A 20616-nucleotide genomic window follows, 5' to 3' on the forward strand; every position below is an offset into this window, starting at 1 on the left:
GAGGGGATATGGGGATACAAGTATATGTATAGCTGATTCACTTTGTTATACAGCAGAAACTAACACAACAATGTAAAGCAATTATACTCCAATAAAGATGTTAAAAAAAAAAAAAGAAAGAAAGAAACATAAGTGCACAAACATCAAATCCCATGAGCACATTCACCAGCCTTGGACCTGGTGCCTGAACACTGATCTGTCACCAATGCAAAACAAGGCAGAGCCATCAGGCACCTCTTTGAGGTCTCCATCCTGGACTGCTAGCCGAAGGGGCCATCTTTGAAGAGCTCAGGCTTATCTACTAAAGTAAAATATTCCAGGAGTGGAATTTTCAAAATGGGGGTGAATTTACAGGGTAAATTATTTATTACATGAGGTAACTGAAACACACTTGAAATGATCCATCTCCCACAAAAACGGCCTGTATTTTCAACCTGGCAACATTTCAAAATCAGTCACCCTTCTACAAAGATTTTTCTATGAACATAAAATTCTTAGTTTTTTCCTAATTAAAAGTAAATGATAAGAAAATGCAGGGTGACTACAATACCAAAGCAAACTCAATGTGCACCTTCAAGTCACAAGACACTGGCCAGTAAGAAGCACATGAGATGTTTCCCAGTTAATAATCAGTCAATTAGGTTTCTTTTTTCTCTTTTACTAAATAAACCTTAGGTTTTAAACATTTTTTTTTCTGTTAGTTTATATTTATGTTAAGGACTAAAGACAAATTTTAAGCAATGATGTACTTAAACTGTCCATCATATTTAGTAAATCTTAGCTGAAATTTGCAAAACAAAGGGAACAGAATAACAATATAAAATATTTTCAGTTTCAAATAGTTAGCTACTTGTAAGTAGTTGAAAGTTATATAAAATCAAACTAAAGCAAAAAGTTGTCATAAGTGGAGCTTTTAATATTCTACCAGTCAAAAAAAAGGGAACCATTTTGTTCTGAAATACGATACCAGCGTTCTTTGATGTCAAACTTAAATTTTCACTATTCTATTACATAAGTCAGTCTTAAAAACAATATTTACTTCCATTTATGCCCCATCACTGGTTATTTCTCTTACATTTTAATAAGTTTATGTAACTCAAAGCAGTGCCGAAAAACCCCTGCTTGGTTCCATAGGACTGATTTTGCTGTGCTTGTATTTCTTTAATTTTCTCCAGTTTCGCCCAAACACTCATCATTCCGACTTTCCAACACTAATTACACTAGTTTTGAGGACTTCATTACAAGCTGAGGGAAACTTTTCGCAGAATAAAGATCCTTCAAACAAACCAACATTCTAGGCCTTAAACTGTCAAACAAAATCTCGAAAGAATGAACGAAGCCTCACCGTTTTACTTTTATGTCTCCCAAATGGGCTGAAAGAGCTTCTCAGAGCCTACTGACCACCCCCAAACTACTCGACGCATTGGGACGGCCGGCCCGGAAAACTCGCGACCCACGTCGCACAGTTTCAACCAAATCACAAGATGGTAACGTTAATGGAAAACGGTTCCGCGGCTAAAAACTCTTCGCAAGGGCCTTCTTGGAAAGTGTAAACACTTCTTGCAGGACAAAGCAAAAATACGTTGTCTACAAACCCTCACCACCCTTTTCACCCAACATCACTGTTTGACTTCATGGGCACCATTAACGGTGGTTTCTTCGGGCGGCGTTTTACTCACACGCCCTCCAGCACGCGCGCGCAGACACTCACGCACGGTTCTCCATACGTTCCAGCGGCCTCTTGGGACTAGAAAGATGAAATATAGTCCCTGGGCCATTTCCCCCCAGTTTGAGTTAATTTAGTTCAAAATACCCGGTAGCGTCCCCGAAGAGAAGAGACAGGGGATGAGGAAGAACAAAATTATTTTCCCCAAATAGCTTGGCTTCCCTCTCCCCAAACTCACAAACAGCCAGAATGACACCGACCCTGCCGAGAGGGCGGGCAAGAAAACTTCAAACGCAAGGCGGCCGAGCGAAGTTTAGCAGGAACGGGAGAGAGGAAGCCACAAAAGGGGGCGCCCGGGGCATGTCCCCCAAGCGCACCCGGGTCCCCGCTCCCCCTTTCCTCCTCTTACTTTTGGATGATCTGGGGTAGGCCGGCTTGGGGCGGAGGCGGTGGCGGCGGCTGCATCCCTCTCGGGCCTGGGGGCGCCGGGGGCGCCGGGGCACCGGGCACGCTGCGGGCATCTCTGTCCGGTTGCTCGGGGCCGCTGGGCTCGGCGTCCTGGCTCATGGCTGCGGCCAGCACCTTGCGAAACGAGACCGGCCCGGGCTCGCGGCGGGAGAGCGCGCGCGAGGGGCGGCCCCGGGGCGCGGGCGCTCACTGGCCGGGGTCCCCGTGCCCAGTCCCCTTGTCCTTCCCGGTGGCGCGGGGAGGAGACGCGAGGGGCGGGGAGGAGGCAGTCCCGGCGGCGCCTCCTCCTCCTCCTCCTCCTCCCGCCGGTCCCGCTTGCCCGGCCGGGCCAAACAGAGGTAGGGGCCAGGGGGCGTCTCCCAGCCAGCAGGAACCCCTGGGCGCCCGGGTGGTCGGGGGAGCTCTGCCCGCCGCTCCTGGGCCCGGCGTTCGCCGTCCGCCACCGCGCGCCCCCTGGGTCCCCGGTCCGGCGCCCCGCAGCTCAGCGCAACCGCGTGAGGCGGCGAGACGCACGCCAGTCCGCCGCCGGACGCCGAGTTCTCGCCTCTCCCGCTAGCCGGGCGGCCTCCGGACTATCCCCGGGGACCGCGCGCGCGAGTTGGCGCGCTCCTGACAAGCGGGGCGGACCCAGCGCGCCCCGGGCGTCTGCGCTCTTCGCCAGCGCAAAGTGCGCGGGGCTTGGCACCTTCCCGCGACTGGAGCCGGGCCAGCGCCACTGGTGGCTGAGGGGCCCGACCCCGCGGGGGAAAAGCCCGGAATTCCCGCATGTCGGTGGGACTGGTAACCCCAGGTCTTAGATGACCGGACCCGAGGGCTCTCCAAACTGGCCATTCCAGCTGCTGATTTCAGGGGTCCCCAGAAGCAGCGGGCGAGGCCGCCGTGATTTCTCTTCATTTATTTCCTCACTTCTCTAAAGGACCTGCCACGATCCCGCGAGCGCAAAGACAAAACCACGTATATGTTTTATTCTTGTTATTTATTGCCCAGATCTCAGTAGGAATGTAAAGGCTGGAAAGGAGTTCGGTGACATCGCACCCCCAAGATCACCGCCTCTGAAGCTCTGTTGGTTGCTGGGAAGCCAGTGTGCGCCAGTTCACCTGCACACACCGGTTCACAGTTGTGGACGCAGGCATCCTGCGCTGAGGAGTCACCCCGCAAAGTGGTAGCACGGGTAGAGGTCTGGGGAGGCACCTGGTGCCGCAGAAACATCTAGAAGCTGGGCAAAGACCTCGGAGAGTGGTTACCCTGGAGATCCTTACCCTCCGTCGGGCACACGGCTTTTTAAATCCTGACAGGGGCAGCACCGAAAAGCGTCCCTTGGGTGCGTTGGAAGCCAGAGCGCACGTCAGGGTGCCCCACGGCCTGGAAAGAAGTTTGCTGAAGGTCTCAAGCCAACCCATCCTCCTCCCGCAGCCACGTGAAGGAAAATTCTGGAGATGGGTTCTCCGGGACTGGCAACTAATTGAATTCCCTGAAAGATGCTTTCTTCTCTCCCTAGACTGTGAGTTTCTGTCAACTTCCCTGCCAGTTTCAGGAAGGTAAGCCTCCCTTGATTGCTGTCATCCTACTTAGATCTTTGCCGCTCCCTCCCTCTCTCTCTCCTATACATAAAATGCCCTGTCCACTCTCACCCTTCCTTCTTCTCTCTCTCTCTCTCCCTCCTTCACCTACAGATAAAATGGTACATCAGTTCCTTGTATTCATAAAAGTAATCACAATTCGCAAAATTGAATCTCACCAGAAAACCCAGGTAAAGAGGTACTGATTGTTTATTCATTTCACAAATGAGGCAAGTCAGGGTGATTTTTCCAACTATATATGGCTAGTAAGAGGCCGTCCCAAAAAGAGTCTTCTCGGGCTCTGGGAGTGGTTAGTTCATCATCTTTAGTTTCTATCACTGAAGTCCTGACTATGGTTTCCATAAAACTTCACCTTGCACTGCTCCCCTACCTCCTTGGTTGAGGGAGATTATCTGAAATTAACATTGCAACTGTCCCAGAAACTAAAACTTTCCATATGCTTGCATTAAAATATCACTCTGAGAATCCCCCAAAACCTTTGTGAAAAAAGCTTTGTAGTCAAAAAAAGACAGATCAGCAGTTTTTACTAGAGAGGTTGAGTGACTCAGTCTCTCTGAGTGTCAGTTACCAAATATGTAAACTGGCAGGGATGAGACCCGGACTTGCACAGTGTTAGGATTAGAGATAATGTATCTTGCACATTTGGTGCAAGAGGTATTCAATCTGGCAGGTCTCACAAACATGATTCCTTATATTCCAAACTTGTAGCCAAATGGAACAACAGATCTCAAACTCCAGGAAGCTGAATGCCTGGAAGTCACAATATTAATATAACTTAATCCATTCTCATAACATTTTTACTGGCATAAAAAACAAAGGAAGAAAGGAAGGAAAGAAGGGAGGGAGGAAGGAAAAAAAAGAAGGAAGGGAGGGAGGGAAGGAAATTCATATTATACGAGTGCACCTCTCTACATCTCAAAAATGATGTATTAGTTTTGTGACAAAATAATAACAGTGGGTAAATCTTGGTTATTCATTAGACTTTTCTCTCATCCTTTCTGTAAATTGAAATTTTCAAAAAAAAAAAAAAGGTAAAAAATAATAATTCACAAGGTGTTTTTAAGAAGCCCCATTTCCATGAGTATAGCTTAATGTTTGCAGTTTATGTATTATGTAAGAACTGAAATTTGAATTGAAGCAGATGTGAAGGGTGAGGGAAACACTGCAGCAAAAACCTAAAGCTAGTTCCTGTGCTATCTCAGATCCCCTCAAAATGTTGTCCAGGATAATAATGAACAAGACTTTCCATTTTGCAAGTCAAACATTAAGTGTGTTAAGCAATTCCAATGAAAAATATTTATTAACTTAATGTCGTTTCACTCCTTTCCAGGAAAAATGAGAAAGACCCCTGGCTGGGGTTGCAGCCATGTAAGAATCTTTAGCAGTCTTGCTTTTGTGGGTCTGCCCTGTGTCATCACCACCCCCATCACACTAGGATGTGCTTTACAGTTACTGAAGTGAGGGAAAGGCTGGGGGGAGGGGAGAGGTCGCCCGACTTGACAAATGGGGAGGGGAAGGCTGGTAACATCTCTGTTCCACTCTGCAGAAGCATTCTGTCCCTGCTGACATACCAGTAAACTGTGATCAGGAAGTGAGGCTTTTGCTGTCTGTGAATATATTGAACATTTCACAGGAGTCAGCTGCTAAATGCTTTCATAGATTATTACTTACTTCATACTCACAATAATCCCATGATGTAGCTACTGTTACCTTGTTTTAGAATTCAGGAAACTGAGACTAGAGGGCTATAAGAACTTGCCCCAGGTCACCTGGCTTTTAAGAGGCAGAAGCAGGACTGCAGTTAGGTCAGTCTGATCCCAAACCTCTCCCACTGCCTCAGTGGCACACCTAGACCTAAGATGCCACCTGTCTTCTTTTGCTGTGATGCTGCCTGCATCTTCCAGTGAATGTAAAATGCCCCCTGCATTGTGATTCAACTCTGCCGCTCATATTTATCTGAATCAGTAAATTAATAGGCTGGATCCAAATTGACGTCTTATAAACAAGAAAATTTAAAGAAATTAAGCAGCCTAGCAGTGGGTAGTAGAAAGGAGCAGGAAATAGAAACCAGGTCTCTGTCACTCTCAAACTTGCCAGGGACTCTGGCACTCTGGTTTGTTTTGTAATATTAATAAATGTTTACTGGGTTCCAGACAGTGGTTCTAGGAGCTTTCTTATGCCTTATTTCATTTAATATCACCAGTTTGCAGACAGAGAAGCTTGATGAACCTGTCCGAGGTCACAGGGATAATAAATAGTGGAGCTGAAGTTCAGACCCTGGTCTGACTCCCTGCAACTACCTGCCCTCTGTTCAAGGTGATTGTGAGCATTCATCTCTGCAGATGGAATCACTTAATATGTCCTGCTATTCCATATATGTATATTACTACTATTATTTTAATGACAATTTACTTAGTAGATTATAAAGTTTGATAATACTCAGAACTGGTGAAAATGCAGGACACAAACATTCTCATATACTGTGGGTGAAATTATCAGTTGCTGCAACCTCTTTGGAAGTGAGTTGGCACTGTCTATTACAGTTACAACAAAGGAAACTGACTCAGTAGTTACCCTTCTAGGAATTTATCCTATAGGTTTATTCGTAGCAACAACCAAAGTTCCATGTTCAAGGAAGTTTATTGTGGCATTGTTCATAATAGCAAAAACCAGAAACAACCAGAATGCTAAGCAAAGGGACTGGTTGCATAAAGGATTGTCCCTACATGGAAGGGATTACAATGTAGCCCTCAAAAAGAAGGGGGCAGGTCTGTATGCACTGCTAGGAAGAAATTGCCAAGACCTGTTACTAAGGAGAAAATACAAGTTCCTCAGCAGTATTGCAGTATGATTAAATTTGTATAAAACCAAAGAGTATAAAACATTCCAGGAAAATTATACAAGTAATTAATTATTAACAGTAATTACCTCTGGAAATTGGGATGGGGCAGGAACCTTTTTCTTTTATGACCTTTTATATCGTTTTTATTTGAAATAAAATTTTATCGAAGTACAAAATATATAGTGTTTGAAATTTTTTTACTATAAACGTGTGGTTTTTTTAATTAACTAACAACAGAACAATTCTTTCTTTCTTCAACTAGTAATTGTTAATAACACTTAGCACATGAATAGGATTTTATTTTTAAGGTAAAACTTCGTCTGGAAGAATGACTGGACAATGTATTGTCCAGAGTAGCCTTTTGTTATCCTAACAACCCCAGTAGAGACAATTGAATAATTAACTCATTAAGTTGCCATCAGTCATGTTGATACAGTTACAATCTACTAGTTTGATAATTGTGGATAAATATTAAGCAACCTATCAACATTAGCCATAACATATTAACAGTTATCTGGGTATTAATAACAACAGTTATCATTTCTTGAGTATTACTCTATGCCAGACTGTCCTGAGCACATAATATTTCTCATTTAATCCTCACAATTACCTTATTAGGTGGCTGTGTTTATGCCCATTTTAAGGATAAGAAAACTAAGGCCCAAAGAAGTTAAGCCGCTCAACAGCTACTAAGTGGAGGAACTGCAAATCTAACCCCAGTCTCTATTCCTCCTAGGACAGAGCTTTTAACTGCTCCACATAGTGGCATGATGTTTCTTGGTATAATGGGGCTTCTGAGACCAGACGTTCCTCTGCTAAATGCTGGCTGGTTTGACGCTCTCTGCTGTCTCCAGTACCTCATCCTTTGGTTTCCTGTCTCTCCACAAGACCTGCCTTCTCTTTTCTATCCCCCTGAGGTGAGCTTTACCTGTTTGCTGGCTTCTCTCTCAGAGCTACACCCTAATCTTTTACTTAAACTCCATGGAATCCCTGCAGATGTCTCAAAACAATCGTAAAATAAAATCCTGTGCTAGCTTCACAAAGGATTGCCTCTCTGAAAGCGCAGGAGAGGCAGTGGCTGAAGGATGCTGTTTAAAAATAATATGGTTACTCATGGATCTGGATGCACATTTGAATTTGAAGGAGACAGTCAGGGAACTTTAGCTGAGGAAAAGTGAGGACATGACCCAAGAGGTTCTTTTCTGCCTAACAACTCACGGAGAGCATCACTCATTGGCTGTAGGGACGGGCTTAGCCTCCATCTCTCTGGTGGTGGATTTATCAGCCAGGCCCCTTGCCCTCTGATGAGCCGCACAGGTATTGTACTATAATCAAAATAACAGTTGGCTGGGAGTCAGAAAATCTGGGTTCTGGACCACTAGGTGTATCCAGTGTTCCTGAACAGAAAAGCAGTCATCTAAAACGAGGAGTGACATCAACATCTTTGCCTTCCCTAAAAGCATCACTGCCCCAAGCCTAGGTAGCTTGACCTCTGTCTTTCCACTGCTTGCTCAGTACCTGGCCATGAACCAACAGTGGACTGAGTTAGAATCCTAGGCACTCAGAGCCGGGTAGGGCAGGGTTACCTGCATCTGGCTTTCAGGAAAAGAAGAATTTTGAGCTGTGCTTTGAAGGATCCAGAGAATGGCTTTTTCTCTTTTGCTATTACCAAGAGAAAGCAAAGCAGCAGGGTACAATAAGGGGTGTTATAAAACAAGTTGCAGCTGAATTTTCTTGGAGGGGGGATGGGAAGTGATGGAGGTATGAAATGAATGTGGGAGAAATGTTAGCTGGTGGCTAGTTGCATGATTTAACTTCCATGGGGCCCTGCACCCCCTGTGGAGACCCAGCTTCTACACTGCAAGTTTAATCCCTGGGGAATGTCACTGTCATTCAGAGGCTGGTAGTGTGACTCGGGCCAGAGCCAAGCAAAACAGCACTTCTCAGAGGCAGGGGATTCCTTTATCCAGCCCCTCCCCACAGGTGCCTCCTCCGTCTTCCCTTATCACCAGGGCTGTCTGTCTGTCAGGCCAGTTGGTCAGCAGGGAATAAACATCTCAGGCTGTTTGCCCACAGGCTCGGGGATCAGGTGACCATTATGGAAGGCAACACCGGAGGCCTTTGCATGCCAGTGTGATGCCAGGAACAGTGAGAACCTGTGATATGCTGACCTCACTGAGTGGGCACCCATGCAGCTGGCCTGGAGTGGGGAGACTGGTGCTACTCCCTGATGTGGCACCTATGGTCATCCCAGGGTCACCCGAAGCAGGACGCCCTGCCCAGCCACCTCTCAGCATAGACTCTGGAGTCAGAATAGCTGGATTAGAAACCCAGCCCCATGACCTGTTAGCTGCATGACTTTAGGCTACCTTACCTCTCTGAGCCTCAGTGTTCCCATCTGAAAAATGGGAATAATAGTGCCCCCATCATAAGTGGGCCCTGATCCAATATGACTGGTGTCTTACAAAAAGAGGGCAATTGAGACATAGATTACACAGGGAAAATGCCGTGTGATGACAGAGGCAGAGACTGGCGTGACACAGCTGCAAGGCTGGGAACACCAAAGATTGGCAGCCACCACCAGAAGCTAGGGAGAGGCAAGGAAGGATTCCCCCAGAGGCTCAGATGGCCCTGCTGACACCTGGATTTCTGACTTCTGGCCTCCAGAACTGTGAGAGGATACATTTCTGTTGTGGTAAGCCACCTAGTTTGTGGTGCTTTGTTACAACAGCCTGACGAAAGTAATATAGGGAGGAAAGGGACTGGTGGAGAGGGAGGAGCTGAGGGATTTTGTTCCCTTGGTCTGACAGCCCAGTAAGCCAGGTGAAGGGATGCACAACCAGAGGGGACTCGGGGGCTCTCCACCTTATCCCCCAGCCCCTGAGGGCTTGAGCTCAACTCCAACCCCAGGGCCACCAGGGAAGGCAAGATATTTGCACCCCGTGAGAATAGGAAGTGGGGAGAAGCCAGGAAACAAGGATCCATGGTCCAAGAAGGAAGGACTCTGACATCCAGAAACCTTCACAGCCTCCCCCTGGTCCAGCCTCCAGGCTCAGCTCCTTTCACACTTGAGTCTGGCCAGGCTGGTCTGATCCTTTCCCTGGAAAACACCTTATGCGCTTTGCCCCCCTGCACCTCTTCTTCTGTGCCCTTCTCCCTCTGTGCCCTGCCTGACTGAGCCCATTTCCATCGCAGGAGCGCCTTCTAGCCCAGGAATGTCTCCCTTCTTGGAGACCATATTGCACTGCTGGTCTGCACATCTCACTTGGCAATTAATCACGTACTCCCAGTAAGTGTGTATATTTTTTATTTGATAATGTGATCCTTTTTTACTGTTCTGTGGTTTAAGTTTTCATGTGTCATGCCTTGTTCTCCTGACTATATCAGGAGTGCCTGGGCTGCAGGGACTGGGCATGCCTCTCCTAGTAGCCCTTTCATCCTCAAACATGGAGATTTGCCCACAATAGAATGTATATTTGTTTCTTTGATTCAGCACAAGAATGTTGGCTATGAAGACTTGGAAATCTGGAGTGGTTTTTAGTTCTGCCATTGGCTTGTTTGTAGCAGTATCATTAGGGGCATGGCCTTTAGAATCAGACGGACCTGGGCTTGAATCCTGATTCTGTCACTTAATACCTGTGTGACCTTCAGTAAGTTACCTAACCTTTGCGTGCTTCAGTTTCCTCTCCTCTAAAATGAGGTTCATAGGTTGTGAGTGTCACAGCGCTGTGTGTCTGGCACATAGTATGCCTTCAGAGTTCATCTGTGGATGAACAATATATGTAAGTGCTTGGCACCATGCCTGCCAAAATTCCCTGGGAAGCAGACTCTGAGACGGAAATGGGCTACAGCAGGTTTATTAGAGCCTGCTCATGGGATCAATACATGTGGAAGAGAAGAGAAGGAAGCAGGATTGGGCAGAAAGAGAAGTCAGGCTATAATAAAGTCTCAATGGAGACCTCAGCCAACCCCATGGAAATTCTGAGGCTGGGCTGGCCCATCAGAAGTGGCAAATGGCTCTCAGCATTTCCACATCTACACTCCCCCTTGGTTCAAGTCTAGTAGAAAAATGAGTGTGCCTCTCCCTGTCATCTAACAAAATCCTTAATACACTTCTTTGGCTCTGATTGAGTCCTGTGCCTATTTGTGAACCAATCTACAGCCAAAAAATGTGATAATCTCACTGGCTGAGCCAGAGATCATGCTCACCCCTGGTGCCAGATGCCACATCCACTCCACCTGAAGCAGGCATATTGGAGAGCCTGTGATTCCCCTAGTGGAAAATCTGAGGGTGCCAGGAATAGGTGGATGCCGGACTGTGAAAGCCTGACAAACGTCTATTCTTTAACTGAAAAGGATGTTAGCATAGGAACAGCCTCTGGTAGGGCAGGTGTGTACTGAGAATGAAGGACATGATGATGTGTGATGCAACGTGCATTGCAGGGTGTCTGACTCAGAGGAAGGTATTAAACAATGTTCGCTGAAAACAATTAAATAAATATTCCAAGTAAATGGGAAAAAAACATCCCCTGAGTGATCCTCAAGTTGAGTTTTAAATCTTAGTCCTAGCGAGGCTTCTGAGCTGTTGGATGCTCTGGATGGTTTCATAGATGGATTCACTTTGTAGAAATTCCACAAGCTATACATTTATGATTTGTGTCTCTTTCTACACATATGTTATACTTTAGTGAAAATGTTCCTTAAAAAGTAAAAGAAAAAAAAAAAGAAATCTCACATAGTCTAAGGCTAAATAATAAGACTGCATTCTTTCTTCATATTCTAGTCTTTCCTTTCTGTCCATAATCTTTGACAAGTTATAACCACTCCATTCCTGGGTGTTCATTGCCTGAAGAACTATTTCATCCAGGATGATTTTTATCATAACTGAGTGTCTCTACAACCTTCACCCCAGACCTCCAACAATTAGAATTCAGATTTCTAAGGGTGTGTCATGAAGATGAAGATCATTACTAAAGCAACAGGTTTTTTGGGTTTTTTTCTTTTTTTGGGTGTGCTGCGCGGCTTACAGGATCTCAGTTCCCTGACCAGGGATTGAACCTGGACCACGGCAGGGGAAGCCCGGAATCCTAACCCCGAGGCCACCAGGGAACACCAAGAAACGGTTTTTTAAATGTGTGTTTCATATTAAGCTTCGAGGATTCAGATAATTATCTAATATTTTTGTTGTTCCTGAACTAGTTAAAAATAAGTGGTAGACACCATGACAGTTCATTCCTAAATGCCAAGTATTCCCAAAGAACAAGGTTGTTCTTCTCTACAACCACAATATCATTAAGACACACAAGAAATATAACGTTGATACAATAATATATAATTTTCATTTTATATGCAAATTTTCCCAGTCATCTAAATAATGTCCTTTATATTTGCTTTTTTGTTTCAGTCTAAAATTCAACCAAATTTTTGCATTGCATTTGTTATTCTCTTTAGTCTGCTTTATCCTAGAACAGTTTCCACACCGTTTTTTTTTCCATCATTCACGACATTGACATTTTTAAAGAGTCCAGGTGAATTGATATGTAGAGTTCATATTCTATATTCTGAATTTGTCTTATCATTTTCTCATTACTAGATTCAGGTTAAGATTTTTTAGCAAGAAGACTACATAGGTGATGTTGTATGTTTTCCATTCCTCACATGAGAGGCCCATTTTTTTCAGATTGTACCATTATTAATGACACTAAGTGGTTGTGCTTGGTTAAAGCAGGTCTCATCTCTTTCCCTTTGTAATTAGAAATCATCTTTGGGCTGACACTTTGAGACTATGTAAGTGTCTTGGTCACCAATAGTCATTCACCCAATGGTTTTAGCGTCCACTAATGACCCTTGCCAGAAGCTGTTATAAATAAAGGCTTTTCTAATTGAATCAACCCTTCTATGTTTGTTAGCTGATTCTGTTTTCTTCTAGTACCTGTATGATTTTATTTTTTATGCTTAGACCTCTGATCTATTTGGAGTTTATTCTGGTGTACAGTGTAAGGCGTGGATCCAACTTTATCTGTCTCCAAATAGCCATCCAGTTGCTCCAACACCACTTATTAAAAGAACCAGCTTTTCCTCAGTGATTTGAGATAAATATCTTTATCATATGCTAAATTCCCATGTGCACTAAGGTCTATTCCCGGACTTGCTATTTTATTCTAATAGTCTGTCTATTTATTTACCAGTTTTAATCATAGATCTTTTATAATATCATTTACTATTTGAGAAGCCTAGTCTCTTCTCACAGCTCTTCTTTTAACAGTGTTTTTTTGTTTTGTTTTTGGCTGCACTGGGTCTTTGTTGCTGCACGAGGGCTTTCTCTAGTTGCAGCAAGCGGGGGCTTCTCTTCTTGTGGTGCACGGGCTCTAGGGCGCACGGGCTTCCGTAGTTGTGGCACATAGGCTCAGTAGTTGTGGCGCATGGGCTTAGTTGCTCAGCGGCATGTGGGATCTTCCCAGACCAGGGCTCGAACCCGTGTCCCCTGCATTGGCAGGTGGATTCTTAACCACTGCGCCACCAGCGAAGTCCCTTTTGAGGGGTTTTATAGCTATTCTTGCATGTTTATTTTTCTACATGATTTCTGGAGTTGACTCCTCTAGAAAAGAATATGGTATTTTTATTAGGATCATGTTAAAATTATATATTAACTTCAGGAGAATTAGAGCTTTATGATGTTGAATGGTCCTGTCAGAGAACAAGGGATGTCTCTTGCTTTGTTCAAGTCACCTTTTATGCCTTTTGGGAGCGTTTTAAAGTTTTCCTCAGAGAGGTTTTGATTATTTTAGTGGTAGCAAATAAAACACTTGACACTCCAACAGATCAAAGCAAAAGTTTTATTACAGAAAAAGTGATACCAGAAGAGAGGACAGAGCCAAGAAAATCACCACATTGACACCAGCTGCCAGTCTCATAGCGCAGAGGCACAAGAGACCTGGAGCCAGATGGATAACCAGCCAAGGCAGAAAGTGCAGCTGTAGCACCTCTCCTGAGACTAGACACTGCCCTCCTGATACCTGCGCTTGTGATAAACTAGGGATTCAAAATTACTTACATAGGTGGCTACAAGGAAAATATCTGCCTTCGGTTTCTATAGACGCTACATAGGAAAATATAGCCTGTTCACTGTTTCCAGGAACAGGGATTTTTGTTCCTGTCATTGCTTTTGTGTATTTTGCCTTGCTCCTTTTTCATATTAGGTTAACTAGAGGTTTAAGTATTTTGTTGATTTTTCAAAAAACAAGCATTTGGGTATGTTCACTATTTCTGCTGTCTTTCTACTTTTTAAACTCATTAATTTTTGCTTTAATAGTTCCGCTTTTGGCCTGGTGGGCTAAGCCCACTGTAGCCTACGTAGACTATTAAAAGTAGTTTTCATTCACATGGGGCAGTCAGCAGTATACATCAATGGTCTTGCTCCAGAACTTTAACTCTCCTGTCATCTGTCATAAAATAGCCCAAAGGATCTTGGACAAGCTGGAAATTCTGCAGGATATCACAAGAGTCCTCTATTTTGATAATATCATATTAATAATAGCAGATGAGCAAGAAATATGTTGGAGTCCAAATGGTGAGATAGTGAACCTTATAAAGATTCAGGGGCCTGCCACATTAGTGAACTGTTAAGGATCCAGTGGTCTGAGGCCTGCCAGACATCCCCTCCAAAGTAACAGACAAATTACTGCATCTTGCATCACCCACCACCAAAAAGGAAACACAACACTTGCTTGACCTCTCCCTGTTCTAGAGGCAGCATATTTATTTCACACTTGGGATACTGCTCTGACCCATCATCTGTCAAGTGATACAGAAGGCTGCCAGCTTTGACCAAGGCACCGACTAAGAATGGATTCTGCAGTTATGTCCAGGCTGCTGCTTGGGTCACATGACACAGAAGACCCTATGGTGCTGGAGGGGTTTCTGTAAGGAGGAGATGCTGTGTAGCATTCATTACAAACCCCAATAGGAGAATCATAATGTATACACCTCAGTTCTGGAATAAGCCATGACATGTGCATCAGAGAATTATATACGTATGAAAAATAGCTGGGCCCTGGTAGAGACAGCATCTCTGACCTTGCTGACCATGGAGTAACAAGTGCCTATGTGGCCAGAGATGCTGTAATCTATTTTTGTTGATGTGTGACAAATCACCACAGATGTAATGGCTTAAAGGAACACACATGTATTTGCTTACAGTTGTATAGGTCAGAAGTCCAGAATGGCTCAGGTGGGTTCTCTGCTTAGCATATCACAAGGCCAAAACCAAGGTGTTGACCAGGCTAAGTACTTATCTGGAGGCTCTAGGTAAGAATCTGCTTCCAGCCACGTTGTTGGCCAAATTCAGTTCCTTGCGGTTGTAGGACTGTTCTTGTTGGCTGCCAACTGAGGGCCTTTCTCAGCTCCTTAAGGCCCCTACATTCCTTCTAATGTGGCCCCATCATCCTCAAGCCAGCAACAGTACATCTAATTCTCCTCCCACTTCAAATCTCTCTGACTTCCTCTTTTGCTACCAGCCAAAGAAAGCTCTCCACTTTGAAAGGCTCATGTGATTAGATCAGGCCCACCTGGATAATCTTCTTATCTTAAGGTTAAATGTGCTGGATAGCATAACAGAATTATAGGAGGCATAGCTCATCATATTCACAAATTCTGAGGATTAAGATAGGACATTTGGGGGCCATTTTAGAAATGGTCCCTACCACAGCTGCCTATCATGAACCGGATTATCTTAAACCCATTAAGTCAAAAGCTCAGGTAGGTCCACCAGCAATCCATTGAAAGATGGAAGTTGTATGGCAGGTCTGGGCATGACCAACACCTGAGCACACAAGTAAGCTGCCCCAGCAGGTGGCTGAGACCCCTTGTCATCCATCACTGTTGCACCAGTGCCTCTCCCTCAGCTCATATCTATGTTCACAAGGGAAAGTCCTTTATGACCAGCTGACAGAGAAGGAAAAGTCCTCATAAATGGGTTGTTTGGTACATGGAGCCAAAAATGAACTGCTGCCCATGTAGCTCTGCTCTGGTGTAGCACTGTAAGAGCACTGAGAGGAAGTCCTCCCAGTGGGAGGAGCTTCAAATGGTACACTTGGTCATTCACTTTCTGTGGACACAGAAGTAGCCCAAGACAAGAATATGCAGAGACTCATGGGCAGTGGTGAGTGACCTGGCTCATTTGACAGGGTCCTGGAAAGAGAAGGATTGGAATATTAGGCACATGGGAGTCTAGGGTAGAGGCAGATGGGTGGAGCTATGGAAGTGGGCATAAAGTGTGGAGATCCTTGTATCACATGTTAAGTGCTCACCAGGAAGCATTCACCATAGAAAAGGCAGGGAACATCCAAGTATCCAGAAAGACTTGGCCAGTTAATATCAGTCAGCCTCTGTCATCAGCCACCCTGGTACTGTCACAATGAGTATATCAACGAAATATCTAGAGTACCAGGAATGAAGGTCATTTAACAACTCAACAGCACGGGCTCCCAATCATTAAGGATGATCTAGCTAATGCATTGCTGAATATCCAACCTGCCCAAAACTGAGACCAAAGCTGAGTCCCTGATATAGCACCATCCCTGAAAAGAGAACAAAAACTTGCAGGCAAGTCATCTTCTGTGGGGTCATTATTCTGCGTACCATGGATGAAGTGTGTCAGTTGCAGCTTTAAGACCATTTCTAGCAGTGGGGTCTGTACTTTGTCTCACTAACATTTCTCTTGTAAGTTTTCTGCTCAAAGAAACCACTAGAATCTTGGAGGAGCTGTTCCATGCTGCGATAAGTTTGTTGTACAAAAGCAGGTGCAACTGAGAGACACGAGGGGTGGATGGAAATGGTTGCTTCCTATAGGCTCAGAAGCATGACAGCTCTGTGGCAGTTGCACAGCAGTTTAACTTCCCCTCTGCACAGTCCTGCTTCTCACATTCCTCACAGATTTTGTTACTCAGAGCACTCCTCTTGCACACAAATAGCAGTCTTAGAGTCTTTTTTTGGGGAAACCCAACTGAAAATATCTGCCTTTGGTTTCTATAGACACTACATAGAAGAATATAGCCATGGGGATTCATCTTCTGCTTTCCCCCAAAAATTGTTGAGGATATTATACTTTACATAATTTAGTGCCATCATAAAAAATAGCTCTTCTGGGACTTCCTTGGTGGTGCAGTGGTTGGGAGCCCACCTGCCAATGCAGGGGACACGGGTTCGAGCCCTGGTCTGGGAAGATCCCACATGCCACGGAACAACTAAGCCCGTGCACCACAATGGCTGAGCCTGAGCTCTAGAGCCCCTGAGCCACAACTACTGAGCACGCGGGCCTAGAGCCCGTGTTCCGCAACGGGAGAAGCCACCGCAATGAGAAGCCCACGCACCACAGCGAAAGTAGCCCCCGCTCACCACAACTAGAGAAAAGCCCGTGCACAGCAACGAAGACCCGATGCAGCAAAAAATAAATAAATTAATTAATTTTAAAAAAATTGCTTTTCTAAATTAGTGCCAGGAAAAGCATGCACCGTATTCTCCATAATAATAGCTTTGCAACTTACAATACCTCCATTTTTACCATGGCTGCCACGAAGCTCAGAGCCTATCTGAGCAATCACAGCAACAGTTAGCACGTTGGCTTTAATTCCCACTCAGTAGTACCTGTTTTTAAGCCATATTGTAATGCTTTTATTGTAAGCTACCTCAAGCACTTTATTAAGAGCAGCAGGGTATATATAATTTAAACACGATAACCCACCACTAGCACCCTGAGGGGAAAACCAACACACTCTCACTGTTCTTAACCGTCTGAATGGTATAACTCTTATGGTTCGAGAACTGGTTCCTTCTGTTTATTAGTAAGTTGAGCTCGAGCAAGTTACCTAACCTCTCTGGTTTAGTTTCTGACCTAAAGAAATGAGGGTAACAATACTACCTATAGGACTGCTGTGAAGACCAATGAAATAACATTCACAAAATGAGCATGTAGCTGCTTAGTTATTGAAAGCTGTCAAAACCAGCACCAGCACCACCATCATTGTCATCACCAATGTCATCACCACAAGGACAATAGACGCATGACCATTGCTGTTTTAGGCCCCTTTGGCCTAGGGAATGGCAAACAAGACTCTGATGAAATTACCATGGAATGAAAATAGTTTGGGGCTCCAAATCCTAAAGTACCTGAACCCCTGAGACCCCTAAATTTCCAAGTTCTATCAAAGAGTCATGGATGGCTCTTGTCTGGTGGCCGTAATGGTTTTGCAGATGGTAACTTGTGACCATTCAACTCATTCCGGTCTTCCAGGAGTGACTTAACCTTAATTGGCAGCTGTTCTTCTGCACTTGCTGGCATGGGTTAGGCTCCCTGGTCTGTGCTCCCACAGCATCCAGGGCTTCCCCCGTCCCACCCTTCCTTGTATTTGCCTCTTGCAGGCTATATCCCCTGGAAGCTGTGGGCTGCTCTGTGAAAGTGAATGTTTTTGTCTTGCTATTGTATCCCCTGGATCTAACACAGCACCTGACAGCATCGGAGGAGCTAACTAAATATTTGTGCAACAAATAAATGAATAATGCTCCCCCCAGCTCTTTTAATCATCATACCTAAGAAGGGAAAAGGAACTGGGTGAGTTAGGAAACATTACTGGCCTGTAGCAATTAACAACCCCAATCATGAACACTATATGGGAACTTAGGAAAATAATTACGTGAGAATGTTAAGCGATAGACAAGTTAAATTTCTTTTGGCCTCACCTGGAAAATGGGGCTATTAACATCTACTATACTGGCTTGTTGTGATGATTAAATGAGACAAAACAGGTTTATCCTAGCGCCTACTTACTATGAACATGTGTTTGATAAATGATGTTTATTTTGTTGTTGTCATTATCATTTACAGTGATATTCAGTAGTCAGTGATAGAAAAAACAGAACAAAAATAATTCTTTTAGGCTGATTTTGACTAATAAAACAAATTTTAACCATTTCTTTTAATGTAGCAAAATAAGGTTATTTTTTCTATAATTTCAAAAATTTTGTGATTAAAGTAAAAGTGACCAGGGTTTATTACCAGCTCCCTGAAACTCATTCATAAAGTAAAAATAAGTATTGTGTCCTCCTTGCCTTATAAGGTTTCAGTGAATTAAATGAATTTCCAAATGTGAAAGTGCATTAAATGTAGTCACATACCTTTTTCAGTTCTTTCTCTCTTGCCTTAATTTCCCCCTCTGGTGTCCTTGTGAAGGATGTACTGGCCATGAGGCAGACCCTGAAAAAGAAGGGAGAGTCAGTAATTCAAGTGAAAATCCGTGTGGGGCTGGCCATGACTTTAGGAGTCAGGTGCCAGGCTGGAAGGGATCTGGTGAGCACCTCCGACGGAAAGGGAACCCACAAAAAGAATCTTGGAATATCTGGGAAGTGGAGACAAATGCTGGGTCCTGGGTTTGGAAGTGCTCCAGAAAAATGCTATCAAGACTCAAGAATTTAATTTTAAAAATGCCAAAGGAAGGCAGCCTCAGATCTTCACCAGGGCTCATCTGTGACATTTTTTCACTCAAAACTAGCTCTAATATATGTATATGTATAACTGAATCACTTTGCTGTACACCTGAAACTAACACAACATTGTAACTCAACTATACTCCAATAAAAATTTTTTTTAAAAATGTAGCTCTAGCTTCTCACCTCCCACACCTAAACATCCAATATCCTCCAGCTTCTTATTACTACTGGCTGTTTGGATCTGAATGACAGGACCCTTTGACTCTGTCCCTAAGAAAGACATAGGTCCTGCCTAGTTAATTTCTGCAAGTTACCAGAGCTCCAGCAACTGATCAGCACCAGAAAGGTTACTTCTGCTACTGGATTTTTCACTTTCTGGCTCCAGAAATAACATACATTCTGACTTCGTTGTGTTCTACTTACTCCCTCTGAGAACACACAGACAGAAATTGGATTAAGGGACCACTCAACGTCAATGTGAGCAGTCACAGGTATCTGGAGTCCTTTTGTTTAAAGTCCAGCAGCCTCCTTTGCACCTGTTGGCAGAATATCAAATTGCTCTGTTTCATTCATGCTGTATGGGAGAGTCAATCACAGTTTCAACTACAAAGTCAACATTTGGGAAGCCGGGCCAGGCACTTTTCACTTAATCCTCACAAAAAACTCTGCAAGGCAGGTGTTATTATGCCCATTTGTTGGGAGAGAGAACTAGGTCTCAAAATTCAGAAGCATGAACAAGATCACCCAGCAGAGCTAGGATTCAAAAGTAGGGCTCTGGCCTGCTGAGAGCCTGGCTCTTTCTACTACATCAGAGTATAGACAGAATGTTGGACTTTAAAGATTTGCTCTATAAGTTCATATTTTAAGGCACTACTGCTGCTTCAAGTACAAAAGAATAATAGATAAAATATCAAAAAAAATTAATCCTTGCTCCAGAGCACAATGAACACCTCTGTGGACTACTGAAGATGAACCTGAAAACCAAAAATTTTGAGCACATCAAGAAATCTAACCCTAAGAAAGAAAGCTAATAAAATCAAATAATAGAAAGGAAATTTTTAATACAGATTAAATTAAAATAATAGGATTTTTAAAAAGATGTTAGGATTTCTGACATAAAATTTCAAATGATATATTTAGTATGCATTTTTCTCATTGCATCTTAACAAGGTGCATGGTTTCAATTTGTCCCATTAACAGTGATGTTCATTTGGACCACCTGATTAAGATGACGTCTTCCAGGCTTCTATACTGTACAGTCACTCTTTTCCCCTTTGTAACTAATAAGAATTTTGTGGGGAAGCCATTAGGATGCTGCTGCGTGTGTGCAAACTAGAGTCAATGATGTCTTCTACTGAGATAACAGCAAAGGAGGTGGGCATATTTCATAAACCTCAGAAAATTAAAGCCACAAGCCATGGTAGTTATTTGGATATGAGGAATGAGAGAGGGAGAAGCTAAGGACAGTGTAAAAGTATTCTGGCCTAGGCAGGTGGGTGGATGGAGACGAATTATGGCACACAAGAGAGAGAGTAGTCAGGGGAAGATGGAAAGTTCAGTCTGTGGGTAGATTCTCA

At 44.1% G+C, this 20616-nt stretch overlaps 1 protein-coding gene and 1 long non-coding RNA gene across 4 annotated transcripts in view; one reads left to right on the forward strand and one right to left on the reverse strand.

The window, feature by feature from the left end:
- The window catches only part of RBM20 (RNA binding motif protein 20), a 205802-nt gene extending 203401 nt beyond the window's left edge, over positions 1-2401 (reverse strand). For both annotated transcript variants that reach the window (XR_005016809.1, XM_036828612.1), the window contains exon 1: positions 2076-2401. Coding sequence is in view for 1 of the 2 variants with exons in the window: in XM_036828612.1 (XP_036684507.1) it covers positions 2076-2233 (158 nt within the window). In the remaining variant the exon portion in view is untranslated. The remainder of the gene's footprint in view (positions 1-2075) is intronic.
- A 19-nt stretch (positions 2402-2420) lies between these two features.
- Positions 2421-6680, forward strand: LOC118882602. Of its 2 annotated transcripts, none has more exons than XR_005016811.1 (3): positions 2421-2472; positions 3122-3672; positions 3808-6680. It is a non-coding gene; the product is annotated as an uncharacterized LOC118882602 (long non-coding RNA). The 2 variants fall into 2 exon arrangements; XR_005016810.1 differs by lacking the exon at positions 2421-2472 and having other exon boundaries at positions 2482-3672; positions 3808-3884; positions 5045-6680.
- Positions 6681-20616: the final 13936 nt, after the last annotated feature.

The sequence above is a fragment of the Balaenoptera musculus genome, chromosome 16 (assembly GCF_009873245.2).
Source record: "Balaenoptera musculus isolate JJ_BM4_2016_0621 chromosome 16, mBalMus1.pri.v3, whole genome shotgun sequence".
NCBI lineage: Eukaryota > Metazoa > Chordata > Mammalia > Artiodactyla > Balaenopteridae > Balaenoptera > Balaenoptera musculus.